The sequence below is a fragment of the Onychostoma macrolepis genome, chromosome 08, assembly GCF_012432095.1.
Source record: "Onychostoma macrolepis isolate SWU-2019 chromosome 08, ASM1243209v1, whole genome shotgun sequence".
Classification (NCBI taxonomy): domain Eukaryota; kingdom Metazoa; phylum Chordata; class Actinopteri; order Cypriniformes; family Cyprinidae; genus Onychostoma; species Onychostoma macrolepis.
In genome coordinates, this window is record NC_081162.1 from 28,370,199 (window position 1) to 28,381,685 (window position 11,487).

The 11,487-nt window shown below is 31.9% G+C and overlaps 1 protein-coding gene across 1 annotated transcript in view; it reads left to right on the plus strand.

The window, feature by feature from the left end:
* The first annotated feature begins 3,324 nt into the window (after positions 1–3,324).
* mrps27 (mitochondrial ribosomal protein S27) overlaps positions 3,325–11,487 on the plus strand; it is a 9,359-nt gene continuing 1,196 nt past the window's right edge. The window contains exons 1-10 of the mRNA XM_058784929.1: positions 3,325–3,463; positions 5,095–5,172; positions 5,271–5,341; positions 6,157–6,215; positions 6,324–6,438; positions 7,234–7,312; positions 7,393–7,508; positions 7,606–7,708; positions 10,036–10,175; positions 10,950–11,081. Of these exons, the coding sequence (XP_058640912.1) occupies positions 3,388–3,463; positions 5,095–5,172; positions 5,271–5,341; positions 6,157–6,215; positions 6,324–6,438; positions 7,234–7,312; positions 7,393–7,508; positions 7,606–7,708; positions 10,036–10,175; positions 10,950–11,081 (969 nt within the window). The 5' untranslated portion in view covers positions 3,325–3,387. The remainder of the gene's footprint in view (positions 3,464–5,094; positions 5,173–5,270; positions 5,342–6,156; positions 6,216–6,323; positions 6,439–7,233; positions 7,313–7,392; positions 7,509–7,605; positions 7,709–10,035; positions 10,176–10,949; positions 11,082–11,487) is intronic.

The window sequence follows — 11,487 nt, forward strand, 5'->3', positions numbered from 1 at the left end:
AATATATTGTTATATGTGTGTTTTGAATTTTCTTCCCAGAATAAATATCTAACTATTCTTCAATAAAGATAAATTTACTTGAGAAGCAAAATGACTTAAGTCTTGTTTTTGGAAAAATGCATCAAAATTTTGTTAGTTTTTGCTTAAAACAAGAAAAATACCTTCCAATGGAGAAAAAAAAAAAAACAAGATTATTTTCTTGCTTTAAGCAAAAACTAACATTTTTATCATTCTTTTAGAAAACAAGACTTATTATCATAAGTTATTTTACTTCTCAAGTAAACGTCTTGATTAAAGAATGTTTCTAATGAGAAACAAGACAAAAATACTGAATAGGAAATCATTTTTTGCACTGTTTATACCTGAAAATATGAGAAAAATTTACTTCAAAATTCAAAGGGAGAATAAATAATTTTTCTGACCCAGATATTTTTTGTCTTGTTTTAATCATAAACTCAATTAATTCTAATACATCTTTCAGAAAACAAAATTACTGTTACTGATTCTCCAATAAATAGATATTTGTGCTGGAAAACGAAACATAAATACTAATTTTTGCAAAACTTTAAGACTGTTACAGTATAATATCAGAGCAAGCAAATATATTCTTAAGTTAACTTAAATGTAGTCTATTTTTACTCTACAACCTTTTGGACAGGTTTTCTTCCTTAAAAAGAATAACACACTTCCTCAGCAAAGAAAAGGAAGTATTGGAGAATAAGCAGCAGCGCTGATCAAACACGCGTCTCTGCTCGCTGCGGGAGTCCAAACCCTTTACACAAGATAACGCACTTCTCATTGTTCATGCCTATTGTTTCCCAGTTTGGTTGCAGAAAAAGAACAAAAACTAATCTGATTTTTACAACAAAAAATGTGGTTGCACAATTTCAGTTCACAAACGGAGAGAAAGAGAGTTGGGCAGCATCCACCAATTCAACCGGTTTGAAATAATTATGGTTTTTGAATGTCTTTGAAAGACGTCCAATGCATTATTTACAAATAGTAAAAACAGTGGAATAAGTTGAGAAATAAATTACAATTTAGAATGATTTCTGAAGATCATGTGACTCTGAAGACTGCAGTAATGATGCTGAAAATACAGCTGCATCACAGAAATAAATTACAGTTTAACACATATTCACATAGAAAACAGTTTTTGTACATTCTAAAAATATTTCACTATTTTTACTGTATTTTAATCAAATAAAAGCAGCCTTTTAACACACACACACACTCACAAAAGCATGATTATTCCAAACATTTGGTGTACAGTTTACTGGATCTGTGATTTAAAAAAAATAAATAAATAAGTATTTCAAATCTCTGTGCAAGAATATTCAACTCTCAGGCCTTTTTTAGGCACCACACCTTCTGGGTATTTGTCCTGATGAAACTGAGAGAAAGAGGAAGTGCTCAGATCCTCTTCCTGTCTTCCAATCACCTCAATGTTTCATTTGAAGCCTATGAAAACACCCAGAATCAGGTACTGCGAAGCGTCTCTGCTGAACTGAAAGTCCTGGATGAATCAGGACAAAGGGGCTTCTGTAAACACGGCGCTGCTGAGAAAACTAGCACTGTGAAAAATAAAAAACCACACCGTCTGTTCACTTCCACTTCTGTGTGACCAGAGCCAACGGTTAATGACCCGTTCCTGCCACATTTACCCTTCAAAACACTTCATGACAGACTCCAGCGGCCTTTAAATGAACACAAACGCACATTTTCCCTTGTGGCAAAAAAAAAAAAACGTTAAAAAAAAAATATATATATTTCAAAATATTTGCTAAAATATATAATATATAATAATAATAATTATTATTATTATATATATGTATATATTATTTTTTTAAAATATATATATATATATATATATATATATATATATAATTTATTCATAAGCATTCAAAAATGTTTTGCCCTCCATATACAGTATATTTCAATCCAAGAAATGCCATTTACATCAGGGTTATTATGGTTATTAAAAACCAAAACCATATTTTAAAATAAATAAATAGGCCTAAATAAATACATTTTTGTTACTTGAAATAAAATACAAAAACTTAAGCTTATTTTATTTTAGCTAGTTTCCAAGGCAACATTTCTCATTTTCACTTGATGAACTAATATAACTAAAACTGAAACTGAAATAAAAATGAATAAAAACTGTTAATTAAAACTCTACCTAATTAAAAACAACATAAACTACTAAAAATGACTAAAATACTAAAACTTGAACTAAAATGAACATGAAAGCAGAAAATATTCACAAAAATAATACTGAACTTTTACACGTGTGAAGATTTAACACAAAGGATACTGCAAGACTGGAAATGTATTTTCTTGTCTCTGAAATACATTAAAAAATATATTTTTGTATATGATGGATGAAACTAAACATATTTTTAATTTCAAGAATTTATTTTATTGAGCTTCGCTGTTTACAATATATATTTAGCATACACTTCAAATATATTTAGGCCATATTTAGTACATATTTGTTTGTTTTTTCAGTCATCTGATGTCTTTCAGGTCTCTAAAACAGTTTATATGAATGACTGCAGACTTTCACTGTCTCTGTGATGGGAAAAACTTCTACAGATGGTTAATTCGGTCTTGATTTTAATACACAGAGTTTTCCGGCCGGTCAGTTCATGTAAATTGTGTGTGTCTTTGGTTTCTGTCGTTTGTAAAAGCGGTCAGTTCCTCTGAGGATGTTTAGACCAAACGTCTGTGCAGAAACACAACTGCATTTCCAGCATGAGGCTCTTTTCATTTATAAAGTCAAGTCATTCTGCACCTTTTTATTTTCTCTGTTTACTCTGTTTTTCCCTCAAGCACTATTTATATGGAGTTTTTTTTTTTTATGATTTTGAATTTTTTCAAAAAAAACACTTAACGATTATACAGTAAATTGAGAGGAATGATGTTTCTAAAGTTTATTTAAATTCATTTTAAATTGATTTGAAATCAGCAGCTGTCAATCACGGGTTTATGAGATCAGAGCGACCTCTATCGGACACACCTACAATCATGTGAACCATGAGGCGTGTAAGAATTATATTATTGGAATTATTGAATTATACAATTATTAGAATCAACATTGATCGTTAATTTAATCATTAACTCATAGAAAAAAATAATTAAAATCACTTTCACGGGTCATCGCGCGGGCTCAGACTATACCATTGCGGACTCACTGGGTTGGTTACATTAAAATGTCCTATAAAATACAAGGTGTAATTCTGATATATGTAACAAATCCTGTCTATCTTTCTGTAAATGTTAGTAATAATAATGTATTTCCTAATGTTATGCATCCAAGTGATTCCAAATCGTGGTGAGTCTCTTTGAATCCCCCCTCCTCGCGCCGAATGGTTCAGTCCAAAGATGGCGGCCTCCATCCTGCAGCGCTGTCTGTCTCCTGTACAAACCTTTACCAAATGCGTCAATTACAGATTAATCGGTGAGTGTCAATATTTATTGATCATAATTATACTGTCATGCTAAATTCAGATCAGGATAAACGTAGAAGCGTAAGGCTTTGATTTGTAACGTAGCCGCGCGAGGAGGTGAATGAAAGGTGAATGGCGTGATCGCGTCTGTTTGAGTTTGACGCGTTTTTAGTCAAATTAAACACAGGTCGTTTTTTATAATCGATTTTGTTTCTAACCATTTTTTTTTTTTTTGACTATATAAATACATTATGCATGTTGTCATCTGACAATTCTGTACGACAACGTAGTAACCGTAATTAATTACCATGTTATTGGCCTTATTTGGAAGGTTTAACTGTTGTTATGCATAAGCAACACAGATATGATTTATGTTTTATGTGTTCAGAATTAATAAACTGATCTATAATCATTGTAAGCGGCAGGTTTTATAAATCGGTTTCGATTCACAAGCTCTTGGTTTGATTTCGCATCGATTCAATATCGTTAATTTGGTAATTAAAAGATATATGAAGTACAGTACATGCCAGTCTCTCTATTAAAGCTGTGAACTATACAGAAACCCTGCCATTTGTTATGTTAATGAAATATTAAATGTTAGAACTGACAGCAGAGTCCAAATTCAATTGCTATTAATTTTAGATATAATAATCAACACTGAAATAAAAGATGATTTCTGTGCAAACATTTAAGTTACACATAAAGCAGTTTTTATGTTATCTTTTTAGTGATCTAATGGTTTCAACTCCAGTGCATTTTTTAAACATATAAATATTTAATCAGTGGCTGTAATATAAACTTGTGTTCACGACAGATTTGTTCAAACATGCATTAAATAATGAATACATCACTAACAGGTTAAGTCATTTATTTTATTTTTTTAATTATTTATTTTTTAGATTTATACATCATCTGAAAGCTGATTAGAACATGACAATATTTGTCTGAGATGCAACTATTTGAAAATCTGGAATCTGAGGGTACAAAAAAATCTAAATATTGAGAAAATCGCCTTTAAAGTTGTCCAAATGAAGTTCTTAGCCAATCAAAAATGAAGTTTTGATATATTTACGGTAGGAAAGTTACAAAATATCTTCATGAAACATGATCTTAATATCCTAATGATTTTTGGCATTAAATGCATAAACAATATATAATGCATAATAAGAAAACAGCATCAATCTTAGAATTTAAGGATCGATATCAGTTCATTAAAATGTATTTGACCCTCTAACTCTAGCACACTCTATTCTAATTCTATTTTATCTATTTGTTTCATTTTTAATTTTTATTTTTTAAATATGACCCTTTAAGACTTGCACTCTATTTGTTTTCTAACTGCTTGTTTTCTATATATATATATATATATATATATATATGTGTGTGTGTGTGTGTGTATATATATATATATATATATATATATATATATATATATATATAAACTCTAACACTAGCTTTCTCTATTCTTTTACTATCTGTTTTCTTTTTATCTATTATATAATAATAAAAACCTTGCTACGTGTACTGTGTTATAGCACTTGCAGATCATTGCTCTTTTGTTGATTCTGATTGCTTCTATTGTCCTCATTTGTTTGGATAAAATCAATATTATCAGTCCATCCTTTACTTTGTTTTCTGTCAGCCCGGAGATGTCTGCTGTCGCCGGCGTACACAGACCCTGCCGTCTGGGAGCAGAGATCGAGAGATGCTCAGGATCTGGGTGAGATGATGATGATGATGATGATGATGATGTCTGTATCTGTTTTAAATGTGCCTGGGTTTAAATGTTTGTTTCTGCCGATTTCTCTTCTTCTGCAGCTCAGCTGGCGACTCTGATGGACAGAACGTATGAGAGGAAGTTTCCCGTCAGCTCTTTGGTCATCGCCAGGGTCAGAGATGATTGCATTTTAAGCATATAATACAATGCATCCACACAAAGTACTCGTGTTGCTTACGTATGCATGTGCATATGAGTTTAATACACACTAATCAACATTTGAAGTGGATCAAAACCTTTCATCAAAGTTGTCCTAAAACCAAAATGCATTTTTGTCTTAGGACAGCTTTGATGATCCACTTCAAATGTTGACTACTGTATATTAGAATAATAATAATGAGAATCAAACATTTTTATTTTGACTTCACTGCAAAAAATTATTCTTTTGCTTAGTGTTTCTGTCTTGTTTTCTAGTAGAAATATCTAAACATTCTTGATTCAAGATGCATTTACTTGACAAGTAAAATTATTTAAGATATTAAGCCTTAAAAAAAAGTATCAAATTTGCTTAAAACAAGCAAAAATATCTCTCAATGAGGTAAGAACAATAATCTTAATTCAAAGGCTAAACAAGATTATTTTTCTTGCCTCATCGGCAGATATTTTTGCTTGTTTTAAGCAAAAACTCACAAATTTGATACTTTTTTTTAAGGCTTAATATCTTAAATAATTTCACTTGTACAGTAAATGCATCTTGAATCAAAAATGTTTAGATATTTATACTAGAAAACAAGACAGAAACACTAAGCAAAAGAATAATTTTTTGCAGTGTTGTTCATTTAAAATAGGATACTTGTATTTTTTAATTGTTTTTGCCATGAAAATAGCCTAAATATAAAAATATACTACTATTCATGTAAGATGGGTATTAAGTTTTGTGACACTGTAAATAAAGTCAGCGTTTTAACATGTGCACATTTTGTTTAGTTCATAGATAATTTATCATCAAAAGAGGAAGTCGATCAAGCACAATATTACCTGTATAAGTGAGTATCACTATATAAGTGTTTAAGAGGGTTACTGTTTGCTCAATACTGATTCCGTGCATCTGCTGGATTTGTTGAAGTGTGAAGCTGAAGTGTTGATGTCCTCAGGTTTCGTCATAGTCCAAACTGCTGGTATCTTCGGGACTGGACCGTTCACAGCTGGATCCGACATTGTCTTAAATACGGCGCCAGAGATAAAGCGCTTTACACGCTGAAGAACAAGGTTTGGAAGATGACAAATTATGCTTTCACTTTATACACAAAGTTTGGAATAATTAAGAGTATTAATGTTTTTGAAAGAAGTCTGTTCTGCTCACCGAGGCTGCATTTATTTGCTCAAATACAGTAAAAATTATGAAATATTATTTTGATTTAAAACAGCTGTTTTCTATGTGAATATGTGTTAAACTGTAATTTATTTCTGTGATGCAGCTGTATTTTCAGCATCATTACTGCAGTCTTCAGTGTCACATGATCTTCAGAAATCATAATAATATGCTGATTTGCTGCTCAACAAACATTTCTGATTATTATTAATGTTGAAAACAGTCGTGCTGCACAATATTTTTGTGGAAACTGATGCATTTTATTTTTCAGGATTCACAGATGAATAGAAAATTATAAATGTCTTTATTTTTCAATTTAATGTGTGTTTAAAATATTATTATTTCCCCAAACTTTTAAAAGATTTTTATCACAGTGTCATAAGAAGAATTCAGAAAATTCAGCGCTGCGTCACAGAAATAAATTACAGTTTAACACATATTCACATAGAAAACAGCTGTTTTAAATCAAAATAATATTTCATAATTTTTACTGTATTTGAGCAAATAAATGCAGCCTCGGTGAGCAGAACAGACTTCTTACAAAAACATTAAAATCTTAATTATTCTAAACTGTAAATGAGAGCGTCTGTTAGTAAAGCCCTTTTTCATAATCATTCTCATATTGGAAATGACATTAAATCTAATTAAGTAATTGTTCCTCTTTATTTGACTGGTTTCACTCAATCGTGTAGGTTCAGTTTGGCCTGTTTCCTGATGACTTCACCTTTAATCTTCTGATCGACTCCTTTATAAAAGACAAAGACTTCAAAGGTTTGTAATGCTGTTCATCATCCAGTGGCTGATTAGACACGATCATGAGAAGTCTCTGATTTGTCGCGTGTTCAATCCAGGAGCTTGTTCGCTGGTGGAGGAAGTGATGCTTCAGGAGTCGTTTGAGCGAGTCTCCACACAGATTCTGTCGCTTTATGCCCTCAGCCAATATCTGGCAACCAAACCTGAACTCAGTGTAAGTAGATCAGCGTGTGGGGTCTGAAAACCCCCGGATGTGCTGCTGGATGTAGTCAGTGTTGTGATTGTGAAATGTTTGTGTGGTACATGTTCAGTTGCAGGAGGAGAGGAGCGTGGGAGCGTCTCTGATGCTGGCTGGACTAAAGCAGGAGAACTCGGCCGGTTTCAGCGCTCGGCTTCTGGGATTGGCTCTTATTGGTGTGTATGCATTAGTGACGGGAGAAACAAAGCTTTGTGAAACTTTGAAGCAATTGAGACAATTGTTTTGCAAAATGATTCACTGTTTCAAAGCGCTCAAAACACCACATGCTGGACAAAACAGTGTAAATGCAATGAAACTCAAGCCGCTCAAAATTTTGGGATCTGTGAGATTGTATCTGTTTGATCAAAAAAACTGTTATTTTGTGAAATATTATTGCAATTTAAAATAACAGTTTTCTGTTTTAATATACTTTAAAATGTAATTTATTTCTGTGACGCAGCGCTGAATTTTCAGCATCATTACTGCAGTCTTCAGAGTCACATGATCTTCAGAAATCTTTTTTTTTTTAATTAATACTTTTATTCAGGAGGGATGTGTTAAATGAATAAAAAGTCATAGTAAAGGCTTGTATTGTAAGAAAAGATTTCTATTTTGAACTATGCTCTTTTTAACTTTGTATTCATCAAAGAATCAAAGAAAAAAGTATCACATGTTCCAAAAAACAATATGAAGCAGCTTCATCACTCATAATAAATCAGCATATTAGAATGATTTCTGAAGATCATGTGACGCTGAAGACTGGAGTAATGATGCTGAAAATACAGCTGCATCACAGAAATAAATTATATTTTAAAGTATATTAAAATAGGAAACTAATATTAGAAATTGCAATAAGATTTCACAATATTACTGTTTTTTCTGTATTTTTGATCGGATAAATACAGCCTCTAAGCAGAAGAGACTCCCTTAAAAACATTAAAAATCTTACTGATCCCAAACTTTTGAGCGGCTGTGAACATAAAAACACATTTACAAACCAACTGGAAATGTTTTATTGAAAGTTTAATCTGTTAAATGCAATTAACTAATCATCAAAAACCATTAAATATGAAGTGTCTGTATTAGGGTTTTTATAGTTAACTAAAGCTCAAACTCAAATTACTACTAAAATGACAAAAACACACAACAAAATTACTCAAATTAAAATGGAAAACAATAGAAAGGAAGATACAAATGAAACATCGAAAATATAAAAATAAAAACTGATTCAAAATGATAATATTAAAGTAATACTGCTTGTTATTTTATTAATTGCCAGGGCTTGTTTTGTTTGTTTTATGGAAAGTTTAGTTAATCAGGCCAATATGAGATTATTATCTACAACTCTTCCTTTTTATCGTACAAATATGCAATTAAAAATCTGTTCAAGTTTATAAAACTGAAAAATTTATAAAAATGTATTAAATAAATTATTTTAAAAATTATAAAATTCCACCAAACACCAGATATTGTTACCCTTTTTATTAATATTGTTTTAAAAAAATTAATCTTTATTTTAAATTTTTATTTTATTTTAAAGTTTTAATAATTTTGTTGTGTGTTTTGTCATTTTTCATATGTTTTGTTTGTCTATACATTTTTAATTATGTGCATCAGGTTAAACTAAATTTAAAATGAGAAATTTAGTTTTTTATGTTAGTAAAATATTCTGAATCAGTTTGTTTTCTCTTCCAATTTTTCCCATTTTAATTTTAGTTACATTTTTTTGTATTTTTTATCTGTTTATATGTCTGTATAGATTCTATTAATCTTTATTTTAGCTTTAGTTATTTTAATACAAGAAGTTCAACTAAATTAAAATGCTACCTTGCAGCTAGCTTTATTTTAATTTATATTTTAGTTCATGTTTATTTTATTGCAAGTGACAAAAAAATGTTAATGGTTTTAGTTTTCGTTAACTGTTATAATCCTGCCTCCAAATAGACGCTTCAGATTGGAACCCAAAACCAATCTAATTGCACACTGCAAAAAATTATTATTTTTTATATTTTTGTCTTGTTTTCTTGTATAAATATCCAAACATTCTTGAATCGAGATGAATTTACCGTACAAGTCTTGTTTTTTATTTTATTAGTTTTTCCTTAAAACAAGCAAAAATATCTGCTAATGAGGCAAGAAAAATAATCTTGTTTAGCCTTTAAATTAAGATTATTTTTCTTAACTCATTAGCAGATATTTTTGCTTGTTTTAAGCATTTTTTTGATTTTTTTTGTGTTTTTTTAGAAAACAAGGCTTAATATCGTAAATCATTTTACTTGTACAGTAAATGCATCTTGATTCAAGAATGTTTAGATATTTATACTAGAAAACAAGACAGAAACACTAAGCAAGAGAATAATTTTTTGCAGTGGACCTTGCCTCCTTACGCCAGATCTGAAGTTATTCAGGAAACGGAAATTGGACTATTTTGCAAATATGTCCTCAGACTCTAGAATTCTCTTTCTGAACATCAGATCGTCTCATCTCTCGATCGTGTCTCCAGGTAAAGTCGAGCTGACCAGAGGAATTCACGCCGTGTTTCACGAGATGCCCCTGATCTGGACCTCCGGTTATCTTGGGCGAGCCCTCGCCGTCATGGACGCTGTGTGTGACTTCAGAGACGTCAAGTTATCTGAGGAAGTTGTGAGTGTTTACAGAGATAACTAATTGACCATAATGAGGTCTTACCGTGGTACATATTTATCTTGTCTGAGGGAAAAGTTTAAAGAGAAACCACATGAATAATGCTTTTTGAAGTAAATCTTTAAGATCACTGAACAGAAATCATAAAACGACTTGCTGCAGGATTCTGCTGTGAAAATGTTGTTTAAAAGAATAATTCACCCAAAAATTTTAATGTGTTCACCTTCAGGTCTATCCGAGATTAGGATCTTCATCAGGTTTGTAGAAATGCGTCTCTGCATCAGTGTCTCAGCAATGGATGCTCTGCAGTGAATGGGTGCCGTCAGAATGAGAAAACATCACAATAATCCAGTTCATAATCCTCCAGTAAAAAAAAGTCTCTCTCATCAAAATCCAGCCACATATTTGTTTAGAGCTGTTTTGATCTGTGCAGATTTCTCTCCTGATTCAGACCAGAACACTTTTTCACTGGAGGAAGCGTTATTATGGATTATGAACTGGATTATTGTGATGTTTTCTCATTCTGACGGCACCCATTCACTGCAGAGCATCCATTGCTGAGACACTGATGCAGTGACGCATTTCTACAAAATGTTTTGAAAACTAGAAGCGCATGTTGCTACTTGCTAGTCAAGAGTTCTAATTCACAGTCATCGCGTGTAATTTATATTGAATGCGCTGAGAGTCGCTTTGATTAAGTGCATCTGCAAAATGAATGCGTGTAATGCAGTGTGCTCGAGTTGTTGAGGGTTGAAGCATCTCTGTGGCTTCCAGCTGGATCACGTGGAGAAGATATTGCAGGATCTCTCGGCGATCTCTGACGGACAGAACGTCACTGACGCGCCGCTGGAGGAGGAAGATGAGCTGGAGACACAGAAACTACCGGAGTACATCAACCGCTTCAAGGTTAGTTTTTCTTATATTAAATGCACTAAACATTTATGCATTTATATAAATGCCTTCTAAACTTTGTCACGGAGTGTGTTCGTGCTCATTGCATTTTAGAGGAAATTGGTTATGAATATAAACAGAATAATTAACAAAGAGCAGACAAGGATAAAAGATGCTGTATCATAATTGATGTGCAAATTTCTAAGGCCTCTAAATGATTTCACATAGAGTCTCCTCCACACTTTCTGTCTCTGGTGGATAGTTTAGAGTGTTTTATCCAGTAAACGCTCGTTTAGTGTAATTGTACAAACGTCCAGCTTCAGCTTCTCGTGTCAAATCTTGACTGGTTTTGATCAAGTAAGCGTCAGAATAACTGCAGTAATATCTCCAGATGAACACTTTCTGGACTGAAGCAGCTCAG